The sequence below is a fragment of the Ornithorhynchus anatinus genome, chromosome 16, assembly GCF_004115215.2.
Source record: "Ornithorhynchus anatinus isolate Pmale09 chromosome 16, mOrnAna1.pri.v4, whole genome shotgun sequence".
Taxonomy (NCBI): domain Eukaryota; kingdom Metazoa; phylum Chordata; class Mammalia; order Monotremata; family Ornithorhynchidae; genus Ornithorhynchus; species Ornithorhynchus anatinus.
In genome coordinates this window covers 39,926,995-39,939,783 of record NC_041743.1, presented here as the reverse complement: position 1 = coordinate 39,939,783, position 12,789 = coordinate 39,926,995, and the positions used below count along the sequence as shown (strand labels likewise).

General features: G+C 62.0%; 1 protein-coding gene across 3 annotated transcripts in view; it reads right to left on the bottom strand.

Annotated features, from left to right (window-relative positions):
• DLGAP3 (DLG associated protein 3) overlaps nucleotides 1-12,789 on the bottom strand; it is a 51,573-nt gene continuing 38,784 nt past the window's right edge. For all 3 annotated transcript variants that reach the window (XM_029081524.1, XM_029081525.1, XM_029081526.2), the window contains exons 4-12: nucleotides 9,745-9,950; nucleotides 8,754-8,817; nucleotides 8,065-8,278; nucleotides 6,991-7,340; nucleotides 6,475-6,560; nucleotides 4,475-4,938; nucleotides 2,501-2,592; nucleotides 1,858-2,001; nucleotides 1-330 (exon numbers count right to left, since the gene is read on the bottom strand). In XM_029081524.1, the coding sequence (XP_028937357.1) occupies nucleotides 106-330; nucleotides 1,858-2,001; nucleotides 2,501-2,592; nucleotides 4,475-4,938; nucleotides 6,475-6,560; nucleotides 6,991-7,340; nucleotides 8,065-8,278; nucleotides 8,754-8,817; nucleotides 9,745-9,950 (1,845 nt within the window). In that variant the 3' untranslated portion in view covers nucleotides 1-105. The remainder of the gene's footprint in view (nucleotides 331-1,857; nucleotides 2,002-2,500; nucleotides 2,593-4,474; nucleotides 4,939-6,474; nucleotides 6,561-6,990; nucleotides 7,341-8,064; nucleotides 8,279-8,753; nucleotides 8,818-9,744; nucleotides 9,951-12,789) is intronic.

Genomic DNA, 12,789 nt, shown 5'->3' with positions numbered 1-12,789 from the left:
GCCTGGGTCTCGGGGTGTGGCTTCGCGCCTTTCGGGGGGCGGGGCCCGGCGCCTGGAGGGAGGCGTGACCTCGTGCAGCGGGGGCCTGGGCCTCGGGGGCGGGGGTCACAGTCTGGTCTGGGCCTCGGGGATGTAGATCTCGATGCTGTCGGCGCTCTCGGTGGCCGAGCTCTGGCGGAAGGAGGCGGCCCGCTTGGCCGCCAGGAGCCTCTTGCGGGCCTCCTGCCGCTGCCGGTCCACCGAGTCCAGGGAGCGCTCCTTCACCGGGGCCACGCGCCCCCGCGGGGGAGCCTTCTTTGGTATCGGCGGAGGCGCCTTCCCCTCCTCCTCCTGGGACGAGGACCGGTCCGGAGGCGGCGGAGGGGGGGACAGGCGGGGATGGAGGGCGCGGGGAGCCCGACGAGGAGAGAGGCGGGGACGACGTGGGGACGGATGCGGCGAGGAGAGGAAGAGAGACGCGCGGGCAGGCGGAGACGGGGAGAAAAAAGGGGAGAGGTCATAAGGGGAGACACGGGGAGACAGAGATCGGGGGAGACGGAGACGAGGAGAGACTCAGAGAAGAGGAGAGACACAGGGAGGAAATAAGGAGAGACACGGGGAGGGAGGGAGATAGAGATGAGGAGAGGCACGGAGAAGAGATAAGGAGAGACGGGGGGAGACAGAGATCGGGAGAAAAAGAGGGAGATAGAGACGAGGGGAGACACGGGGAGGCAGGGAGATAGACAGGAGGAGAGACACGGGGTGACGGAGATCGGGAGAAAAAAGAGGAGGTAGAGACGAGGAGAGACACGGGGAGGCAGGGAGATAGGAGGAGAGACACCGGGAGACGGAGATCGGGAGGAAAATGGGGAGATAGAGACGAGGAGAGACACGGAGAGGAGATAAGGAGAGACAGAGAGAAAATGAGGAGAGACACGGGGGAAACAGACAGGGGGAAACAAGGGGAGATAGAGACGAGGAGAGCCGCAGGGAAGAGAGAAGGAGAGATACAGGGAGCAGGGAGATAGAGATGAGGAGAGACACAGGGAAGATAAGAAGAGACACACGGGGACAGGAAGAAACTCGGGGAGGTAGAGCCGGAGAGACACAGGGAGACAGGGACAAGAAGAAAGAAACACCACGAGGTAGAGACAACGAGAAACCGGGACATGGAGAGACAGAAACGAGGAGAAACTCAAAGACGGAGACACGGAAACCCAGAGACGATGAGAGATGCGGAGATGGGGACGGATACACCCAGGGAGATAACCCAGAGATGGAGATAGGGGGAACGCAGAAACCAGAGAGACACAGAGAGGGGGACGGAGGGACGGAAGGGCCCAGGGAGGAAGACACAAGGAGACACCCAGAGATGGAGGTACGGGGAGGTGAAGACAAGGCGATACACAGAAATGAAGGCAGAGGCGGAGAGGCAGAAGCAGAGGACGAGACAAAGGAGATGAATGAGAACGAGGGCAACGGGAACATAGACAGAGAAAGAAAAAAGCAGAAAAGTGGGAAGAAGAAACACATTAGAAACGTGCTTCGGAAATCTTCAGGGACAAGGGCGGCGAGGTTGTGGGAGGGCGGTGTCGAACGCGGGAGAACGGGGGGGCACAGACCTATGCTGGTTTAGGGGCGGGGGGAGACCCACCTGTTCTGTTGGGACCACCACCAAATGAAGAACTCGGCCCCTGCCCCAGCCTTCCACTGCCCTCCCTGCCTGCCGTGCCAGACCTTCTCACCCTGCCTTTCACACTCCCACCCGGGCTCCGGGCGGAGAAGAGGGTCCGGAGAGGGAGCCTGTCGCAGGGGGCCGCAGATCCCAGGGGTCCCCCGGGGAGGCAGGATGGGGGCGGGGGCGAGCAGGTGGCCCACCTTGGGCTCCAGGAGCTTCCAGCTGTTGGCCTTAAGCTGCTGCAGCTCCACGAACTTGAGGCTGACGTCCTGGACGGACAGCTGCAGCAGGTCCCAGAAGCCGGCCAGATCCTGGAACGTGGGCGTGGGGAACGAGCTGGGGTCCTGCGGTGGGGGGACGGAGGCAGAGGGGAAGGGTCAGAGCCTTGGGCCTCCCTTCGCCCCGACCCCTGGGAGAGGGGAGGTTTAGGGCGGAGACAGCTGGAGGGGGTGAGGAGGGATTGCTTCCCTTCTCAGATGGGCAAAGGCCAAATAATTCTGTATGAAGGCCCGAGACTGCTTCATCGCATTGCAGGCAGGAACTGTGTCTTTATTTTTATATCGTGCTCTCCCGAGTGTTTAGCACAGTGCTCTGCGCACAGTAAGCGTTCAAGAGATACGACCGAATGAGTCCTGACTCAGCAGGGTCCAGGTGCACTGCGGGAGAGGACTAGGGGTGGGAGAGAGAGAAGGGAAGAGGGGAGGAAAGGGAAGGAGGTGGTGGGTAGGCAAGGTGAAAGGATTGGGGAGGGCGGACAGAGAGGAGGAAGAGGAAGGAGGGAGTTAGAGAGGAGAGAGGGGAAGTGGGGAGGAGAGAGAGGAAGGGAAGGGGGCGAGAACTGACCATGTTCTGCTGGCACAGGCGGAAGAACTGCTGCATCTTCTGAGACATGAGGAGTTGCGCGCTACCCACGGCGCTGCGGATCTTCTCCAGGACTGAAGGGACAGAGAGACGGACAGGGACAGCTGCCGTTTCCCCATCGGTGACCTTGCTCGGCCTCCGCCCCCACCCGCTTCCCGGATCGAGCCGTCAGAGAGGATTCTCCCCACCGCCCACCATCCCCTCACGATAGACACACTCAAAATCCTGCCCAAGGGGCCCGACTAGATCCATTGAAACCGTTGACCTTCCTACCCACTTAGACTGTAAAATGCTTGAGAGCCCATGACCCTTACTAACGATAACGCTATCTGTTAAGCGCTTACTATGTGCCAGGCATCGTACTAAGCGCTGGGGTGGATACGCTTATATCGGCGCTTGGCACATAGTAAGAGCTTAACAAATACCGTCATCGCTATTATTATTACGAGCTAATCAGGTCGGACACAGTCCCTGTCCCACGTGGGGCTCGCAGGCTTATTCTTCCTTTTACAGAGGAGGTCACTGAGGCACAGAGAAGTGAGGTGACTTGCCCAAGGTCACCCAGCAGACACGTGGCGGAGGCGGCATTCGAACCCAGGCCCGTCTGCTTTATCCAGGAGGCCACGCTTCCCGGTGCTTAGTATAATAATAATAATAATAATAATAATGATGTTGGTATTTGTTAAGCGCTTACTATGTGCCGAGCACTGTTCTAAGCCCTGGGGTAGACACAGGGGAATCAGGATGTCCCACGTGGGGCTCACAGTCTTAATCCCCATTTTACAGATGAGGTAACTGAGGCCCAGAGAAGTTGAGTGACTCGCCCACAGTCGCACAGCTGACAAGTGGCAGAGCTGGGATTCGAACTCATGACCTCTGACTCCAAAGCCCGGGCTCTGTAGTATAGTGTCCCGCCCCCAGCAGGTGGGAGAGTAAACGTTCAATAAACGCTATGGATTGGATTGACAGATTGCTTGATAGGTAGCCGCTCTTTGCCTCTTTGTAATAATAACAGGGTTGGTATTTGTTAAGCGCCTACTATGTGCCGAGCACTGTTCTAAGCGCTGGGGGACAGACAGGGTCATCCGGTTGTCCCACGTGAGGCTCACAGTCTTCATCCCCATTTGACAGATGAGGTAACTGCGGCACAGAGAAGTTAAGCGACTTGCCCAACGTCACACGGCTGACGGGCGGCGGAGTCGGGATTAGAACCCACGACCTCAGCCTCCCAAATCCGGGCTCTTTGCGCTGAGCCACACTGCTTCTCCGATAATCGTTACGGCACCTGCGCCGAGCACTGTTCTAAGCGCTGGGGTGGCTACAGGGTGATCCGGTTGCCCCACGTGGGCCACGCGGCAGCCAGGTGGCGGGGTCGGGATCAGAACCCACGCCCTCCGACTCCCAAGCCCGAGCTCTTCCCACTAAGCCCCGCTGAAAGCCTCCTCCACCCCGCCCCCTCTCCCACCGCCCTGGCAGGGCTGGAGAAGCAGCCTGGCTCAGTGGCAAGAGCCCGGGCTTGGGAGTCAGAGGTCACGGGTTCGAATCCAGGCTTTGCCACCTGTCAGCTGTGAGACTGTGGGCAAGTCACTTCACTTCTCAGTGCCTCAGTTCCCTCGTCTGTAAAATGGGGATTAAGACTGTGAGCCTCGCGTGGGACACCCGATGACCCTGTATCGACTCCAGCGCTTAGAACGGTGCTCGGCCCATCGCGAGCGCTTAACCGATACTAACATGATTATTATTATCCGTCAGATATGGGGATGAAGACCGTGAGCCTCACGCGGGACCACCCGACGACCCCGTGTCTCCCCCGGCGCTCAGAACAGCGCTCGGCCCACGGTAGGCGCTTACCGAATCCCAACGATATCATTATTGTGGTTACCTAGAAGGAGGGGAAGGTGAGGAAGAGGAGGAGGCAGGGCAGGAGGAAGGAAGGAGGCCCCGTGGGCCACTCACTCTCCTCGGGCAGGTCGTAGTCCTCGGCCTCCCGCTCCATCTGCTGGCACCAGCTCTCCATCTTGTCCACCTCGGCCTGCAGCAGCTTGACGAACCACTCACCGTCGCGGGGGCAGGGGGAGGCCCGGCCCGAGTCCGGGAGGCTCCGGGAGCCGCGCTCCATCCAGGAGTCCCGGCGAGGCGGCGGGGCCAGCGGGGCCAGCGGGGCCGCCCCGCCGGGCTGCTCGTAGGCCAGCTGGTAGCCCTCCCGGTAGGCCCACTGGCCCTGCGTGTGGACGGTCTTGTAGACGGAGTGGGGGCGGGCGGGCTGGGGCTCGGAGGCGTGCCGCTGGAAAGGGCGGCCGAACTGCAGCGCCTTGTCGGCCGTGGCCACGGACAGCCCGGGCAGCCCCGCCGGCCCCTCCAGCTCCAGGTCCGCCTGCACCCCCGCCGTCACGCTGTTGGAGCGCTTAAACCGCGCCCGCCTGCCGGGCACCGGGGAGACGGGCCGCTCAGGGCCGGCACCGAGAGGGCACGGCGCGGGGGCTGGGGGCCCGGGGGCACCGGGCGGAGAGGGGCGGAGGCCGGCACCGCCTGGGCAGGGGGGCGGAAGCTGGGGGCACTGGGGGAGGGGGGTGGAGGCTGGGGGAACTGGGGGAGAGGGGCAGGGGCTGGCACCTCTGAGGGAGAGGTGGCACTGGGGCAGAGGGGCGGAAGCTGGGGACGCTGCGGCAGAGGTGCGGAGGCTGCGAGCACTGCGGGTGAGGAGCAGAAGCTGGGAGCCCCCGGGGAGGGGGGCAGGGCCTGGGACCACCTGGGGAGGCGGGGCAGAAGTTGGGGGCACTGGGGGAGAGGGGCAGAGCCTGGGAGCACTGAGGGAGAGGGGCAGGAGCTGGGGATACTGGGGGAGAGGAGCAGAGGCTGGAAGCACTGGGGGACAGGAGCAGAAGCCGGGGGCATCGAGGGAGAGGGGCAGAAGCCGGGGGCATCGAGGGAGAGGGGCGGAAGCTGGGGGCACTGAGGGAGCAGGGAGGGGCTGGGAGCAGGCAGGGGAAAGGGGTGAAGTAGAGGCTGGAAGCACTGGGGAAGAGGAGCAGGAACTGCAGGCATTGCAGGGGAAGGGAACAGAGTGGGGGATATGTCTGTGCATTTTGATGTGAAATGAGTGGCATTCAGATGAGGTGCAAAATAAAATTTAAATTGGCATGACTTTATTTTTTAAGGCAAGAGCTCAGGCACTTTTTATGGGGGGGGGGGGGCCGCCCTGTGGAGAAGTGTGAGGCGTTGGCGATGCTGAGGGGGAGCCAGAACCGGAGAGGTTGATGGGGGCGGAAGGGGGGGACGGGGGGGGGGACGACAGGAGGGACTTGGATGGGTTGGGGTGAATGGGGGGTTGGAGATGGTGGGAGGAGGGAAGAGGGCTGAGCCTGGGAAGTCCAAGGCTGGGTGGGGCGAAACCTGAGGGGCGTTGGAAGAGGGAGGGCCAGAGATGATCCGGTGCCTCAGTTTCCCCTCCCAGAGGTATCTGAGCCTCACGGTCTGACTTGGGCCCCCACACTGCTTGCGGCACCTTTGAGCAGATAGCAGCGGGGGTGTGATGGGTGAGGAGGAGGGATGCTGAGCCTGGAGGCTTCAGGGAAGACCCCACCCCCCTCCTGCTCCACCAGCCACATGCCTTCCCCCTCCCTCCCAGCTCACTGCCTGCGTGAGCCTGTTTCTAGGGCAACCGGCCCCGGTTGGATGCTGAAGGACCAGGGAAGGAAGCAGGGATCCATCTCCACTCCCCGCCTTCTCCCCGCGCCGACCCTCCAGGAGCTGAAAAGGCAGGGCTGGCAGGGGATGATAAGGGAGAGGGGTATCGTCGGAGCTGCCTCCGTTTCCCCTATAGGGGGAGACAGGAGGGTGGCGGGTGGAATTAGAATGCTGCGTGATCTTCCAGCCCTGACCTTGATCGGGGGTGGAGGGGGTGGCGAGAGAGGGCTTCGGGGAACAGGGATCCCCACCTGTCCAACTGCTCCTACCTCTTATCATCTTCCACCTGCACCCCGATAGAGTGGAACTCTCTCCGGCTCCTGCTCTCCGTATCCGAATCTGAGATCGTCTCCACCTGTGCAAGAGAAGCCCAGGGTCCGGGGGAGGGACCGGGGTCAAAAACGAGGGAGCGGATGGGGGAGACTAGGCCAATCCTCCCCACGCCGCCCTAAGGACACTGCGCTGCACACGGTGAGCGCCCAATCAATACGTACGATCGACTGACTGACTCCGCTCCCCAGCCTGAGGCTGAAGAGAGGCTGGGCAGTACCCCAGGTGCTAACTGTGGTATTTGCTCAGAGTTGACTACGTGCCAGGCGCTGCACTGAGCGCTGGGGTGGGTACAAGCAAACGGGATCGAACACAGACCTCGTCCCGCCTGAGGATCACGGTCTTAATCCCCGTTTTACAGATGAGGGAACTGAGAACTGAAGTGACTTGCCCAGATCTGGCCCCACCGGGGAGCCTGACCTCCCTCTCCCCCCACCACCCCACCACGCACCTACCTGGACACCGATGGACGGCCGCCATTTTCTCTGCCTCGCCAGACTCCGGAGTTCCTCCCGCCCGGGGATGGTCTTGATGATGAGGGTGGGGGGCTTCGGGGAAGCCCGGGACTGGACGGCCCCGAGGTCCAGGGTCACGGCCGAGCCCTTGGCGTCGTCCAGGTTGTCGGCAGAGCCGCAGCGGCCAGCGGGGGGTTCCTGGGGCCAGGCGGGGCCCAGGCCGGGGCCTTCCGGGGGCGGGTAGCTCTCGGGCGTGGAGTCGGTGCTGCTCTGGGCAGTGATGGAGATGCGAGGCGTGGGCTGGGGGCCCACCGGGACCGGGGGAGGCGGGGCCTTGCGGTACCGGAAGGCTGCGGCGAGAGAAGCAGAGGGCGGACCGGGGTCACCTGCCAGAGGGGGTCAAAAGGGAGGGACAGCGAGTCTCCCCACGGCCTACGGCCCCACCCCGGAAGAGCGGCGAGGGGCTAAACATCATCCCGGAAGGCCAACGGCAGTTTGGGGGCGGAGGGGGTCGGGGGGACGGAAGAGAGGGCGGGGAGGTGAGCGTGCCCTTCCCCTGGAGGCTGTCGGGCTACTGGGACTGCCCTTCCCTCGCCCCGTCCCTACCAGAGTGCCTTAATCCGTGCCCCTACGCTTCTTGAAGTGGGAGAAGATTATGCTCGAGAATAATAACGACGATGAGAACTGTGGTCCTTAAGTGCTTATTGTGTGCCAAGCAGCGCGCTGAGCGTTGGGGAAGCCACAGAGCAGTCGGATCGGGCACGGGCCCTGACCCTCATGAGACTCCCAGTAAAAGGGGGAGGGAGGTCGGGCCGCCGGGTGAGAAAGGCAGCGGATCAAGGGCTGCCCGGGCCCGGGGGGCCGGGGGCGGTGGAGTGGGAGGAGGGCAGAGAAGCCCAGGATGGGGGGGTGGGGGGGGGAGGTCGAGCCCCCGGGGTGAGAAAGGCACCGGACGAAGGGCCGGCCGGGCCCGGTAGGGCGGGAGGAGGGCAGAGAAGCCCGGGATGGGGGAGAGGGGGCCGGGGCCGAGGGTCCCGTCCCGGATGGGGGTCGGGGGAGGTGAGCGGGGCTCACAGGTGCTGGGCTTGAGGGTGGTGCTGGGCCCCGCGGCGAAGAGGGGGAGGCAGTCGTCGTCCTGCGAGCAGCCGGCCTGGATGGCGCGGAGGTAGCTGTGACTGCGCATGCGGAAGCAGCCGGGCAGGTCCAGGGCGTCCACCGCCTGCGACTCCATCTCCCCGAACACCGACTCGCACACCGCCTCGAACTGCTGGCTCAGCTCCTCGCTGATCTGGGGGGGCGGGTGGGGCACGACGACAGGGGGCGGGGGGCGGTCGGGGGGCTCCCCCTTGGGCCCGCCCCACCGCCCGCCTCGTCCCCCGCCTTTGCACTTCCAGGGCTGAGGGGCTCCAGCGGCCCGGGCCACCCCTCGGCACGTACTAAGCGCTCAGTAAATACGAGCGAATGAATGAACGAATGAATCCCCGCCCCGGGACGGCCTGGCACCTCCGACTGTTGGCGACGGGGTCAAACAGACCCCTCCCTCCCCGCTCTCCTCCCTCCTCCACACTCCCCTCTCCTCCACGGTCTCCCCCCCCCTCCTCCTCCGCCCCCTCCCCCGTCCTCTCTACTCTTCCCTCCCTTCTCCCCATTTCCCCCTCGTCCCCACCCTTCCCTCCCTCGGACCCCCGACCCCCTCCTCCAGGCTGGCCCGGTCACCTTCCTGATCCGTGTGGAAGCCACGCATCCCCAGGTCCGGCACCTACCTGGCCGGTGGTGAGCGAACGCCCGTAGCCGGGGGCCCGGGGGTGGATCCTGGGAGGTACGAGGCTGTTCGGACAGATAAGGACACCCCCGAGTCAGTAAAGGCCTGGCTGAACGGGGGCCCCGGGGGAGACGGGGCCAGGTAGGAGTGGCAGCGAAAGGCCAGGGAGCTAGAGGAGGCGACAGATGATCACTCTCTCCACATTCAAAGCTTTATTAAAGACACATCTCCTCCAAGAGGCCTTCCCTAACTGAGCCCTCGTTTCCTCTTCTCCCACTCCCTTCTGTCACCCTTGAATTTGGATTTGCTCCCTTTATTCACCCCTCCCTCGGTCCCACGGTACAGAGAAGCAGCATAGCTTGGTGGATGGAGCACGGGCCCGGGAGTCAGAATGACGTGGGTTCTAATCCCGGCTCTGCCATTTCTCTGCCGTGTGACCTTGGGCGAGTCATTTCACTTCTCCGGGCCTCAGCTACCTCATCCCAACCCCAGGGTCCCCGGCCACCGGAGCCCCCGGAGCCCCCGCACTCGTCTCCCACCCGGAAAGGGCCGTCGGACGGCCGAGGGGTCTCGGAGAGGCACGGGACTGATTTGCGCTGGGTACCCCGCCTGTTACCCGGGTGGCTGCCCTGGACCCTTTTCCGCTGCCCGCGACCCTCTGACCTCTCCACGCCCAGCCGCTTCTGCCCTCCCGTGCCCCCCACCTCCAAGGAAAGATGCTGGGGTGGAGGAGAGAACCCGGCTGAGAGGTCCCTGGCAGCGGACAGACCCCTCAGAGGGACTTCGGATTCCTGAGAGGCGCCCCACCAGACCAGGCTGAGACTCTCACGAGAAAGACCCCCCCACACCCACAAAGGTCCCAACCTCCAGAGGACCCAGAGGGAGCGGCTGGACACAGATTTCCCCCCACCATCACCACACACACAGGATTGCCCTTTCTCCAACACACCCTTTGGCCGCCCCCAGCTCCGAGCCCACCCAGCCCCTCTTACTTGATGCGAGCCTGGTCCACACTGGAGGAGCGGCGGTAGGCATGACGACGGGAGAGCCCCTTGGGGGACATCCTGAGGGTGCCGTCCGAGTCCCCGCTGTCCTCATCCCCCATGGCCTTGATGTAGCTGCCGCTCCGCATCCTGCGGCACGGAATCTCCCCGTCCCTGCCCCCGGCCGGGTACCCGCTCCACTCGTCTTGCGGCACCTGTGGGCGAGGGTCGAGGAGGGGTAGCGGTCTGTCACGGGGGCAGAGGAGTCCACGGGGACCCCTTGGCCTGCCTTCCCCCTGCTCCCCACCAGTCGGGCCTCCGCCTCCCCTCCACACACCCCCGCCGTGGACCAGCCGGGATGCCATCTCTCTCTGGGGAGAGAGCAGGGCAGCACCTAGCCCAGAGCTGGACCGGGCGGAGGGACCAGTTCCCTTCCTTCAGCTCCCAAGGGACGGGACTGGTCTGCCTCTACCCTGACCCTTCCCCTACTCTACTCTCAGCCCAGGAGTCCAGTGTTCTTCGGGGGTCGCCAGGGGGATAGCTAAGCATCAGGACTGAGCCAGGAGGAGGCACCTCAGGGGAGAATGGTTGGCAGAGGGGAGGCAGGGAAGAAATGTGCAGAAAAGGGGTCCAGGCCGGAGTCCCATCCACCCCAGCAAACCGAGTACAGGTGGCAGGCCAACTAAGGGGGAACCTCATTAGAATCTGGGAGGTGATCAATCAGTCAGTCGATCAGGGGCATCTGATTATGTTGAGGATCCCCTCAGGGGCCCCGGTGGCCCAAGAGAGCAGGTGAGTGACGAGGGGAGGCAGGGATGGTGGGGGACATGTGCGGTAGTGACCCCCGGGTGGACAAGTCTCTGGCGCTGCCCGCTCCACCCTTGGGGGCGGTTTGACCTCTGACCCCCAGATAGTGTCAAAGTCCTGGCTTTTAGCCCAAGGCCTGTCTGTCTCCAGCCCACTCACCGGGGCCAAAATCTGCCAGCCAGTGACGAGTCGGAGTACGGTTGATTTGTTTTTCCAAGGCTGAAGAGCTCTCCCAGAGCAGAGGGGAGCAGAGCACTCACCTGAATGCTGTCCCCTTCCTCTTCCCCCTCCCGCTCTCCAGATTCCCCCACCACCACTAAGCCAAGCTAGACCCTCCCCACAAGTCACCCTGGAAAGAACACAAGCCAAGGGACAACTAAAATAAAAAAAACTTGGGACCCCACTTCACCTCCCACCCAGACCAGTGAAGCTGAGTCCAGTAACCTGGCACAGAATAAGAGAAAATGGACCCCCCAGGTGCAGCAGGAGAGATTGTAGTGAGACGGAAGGAAGAACTTTCCTGTCTAGGAGATCCCTCTGTCAGGCCAGACCAGAGGCATGGGGATATGCATTCGTTCATGTGTGTCTCTCTCTTTAATATAAACTGCCCCCCCGCCTAGAACTTTGTCATGGACAAAGAAACCAGGACTGGAAGCCCTGAGAACTCCCTAAGAACTCCCAGCAGGAAGTGGTCCAGGCGATGTGGAGGAACAGAATGTCAGGGTTATTAAACGGGCCCATCTTTTGCAAGCTTTCCCTTCCCATCTGACAGACCACCGCTCTCCCCACTTTCCAAACCTTCCTAAAATCCTTTCTCCTCCAAGAAGCCTTCCCTAAGTCCTCATTTCCTCTACCTACCCTCCCCTCTGCATCGACCACGCTCTCGGCTGTGTTTCCGCTAAGCACTTTGATACTCACCCCGGCCCCACGGCTCTTATATAAATATCCTAATATTTACTCTACTATTTTCCCCTCTCCGTAATTGGTTTTAATGTTTGTCTCCCCAGGTTGACGTTAAGTTCCTCGTGGTCAGGAATCACATCTACCAACTGTTATATTGTACTTTCCCAAGGGCTTAGTAAAATGCTCCACCCACAGTAAGCACTCAATAAATACCAACGATTGATTTATTTGGGCCAACTGGTGTGACACATAGAGCAGATCGCCAGGGGCGTGGGACGTCAGTCCACATCAGTCTCTTCCCTACCTGGTGCCCCCCTCACCGAGCTGGGCCAGGTTCTGTGTCCCCCCCAGGTATCTTCATCCCTGACTCGGGCAGAGCAGAGCAGAGCAGAGCCATGGCTTAGAGCCCAGCACTGTCCACTAGAGTCTCAGAGAGGCCATGGAAAACATAACGGCAGGGAAACGAGGTAACGGTAACGACAAAATTAAGGTTTCCGTCAGGTGCTTACCCTGTGCCAAGCACTATACCAAACGCTGGGGTAGATACAAGACAATTAATTTGGACACAGGCTCTGTCCTAAACAGGACTTACAGTCCTAAGTGGGAGGGAGAACTGGTATTGAATTCCTTTCTTCTTATAGATGTAAGGAAATGTGTCTATTGTACTGTTACGGTCTACTCACCCAAGCACTTAGTACAGTGCTCCGCACACAGTAAGCAGTAAATAAATACAATTGATCGATTATAGATGAGGACACCGAGGAACGGCAGAGTTAGGCGGCTTGCCCAAAATCACATAGCAGACAAGTGGAGGAGCTGGGATTAGCGCCCAGGTCCTCTGACACCTAGGCCTGAACTCTTTCCTCTAGGCTTCTCCTCACCTGCCACGTCCTCTCTTTCTCTGTCTCTGTCCCACCCCCTGCCCCCCACCCAGGATCACATCCACCGTGCACCAGAGAAGGCCAGGAAGGGATCCCCCGTTTGAGCTGGATCTCAGTAGAAGAAGGCCAAATGGTTCAGTCATTTCTTCCCCCAGTTCTAACCCAGCTTCCTCTGGCCTGGCTCCCGGCCCCTGTTTCCCATCCCGGCCCCCGGGGTTTGGGGCAGGCTCCGGGTGCAAGACACCTCAAAGTATCTGGACTCCAGCTCGTCTCCCTAGGCACCCAAGCCCACCGGCTGACTCCTCTGGAGTGAAAGAGAGCTGGGGGCCAGAGCCAGACCGGGCATGAGGAGGAGCGGGCAGGGCCCGGCTGGTTCCCCTCTCCCCCCCCTTCCTCGTTTGGCTGCTCTCCCCCTTTCGGGGGCGGGGGCGGGTGGTCCACTCTCCTATGGGTTTAGGGACAG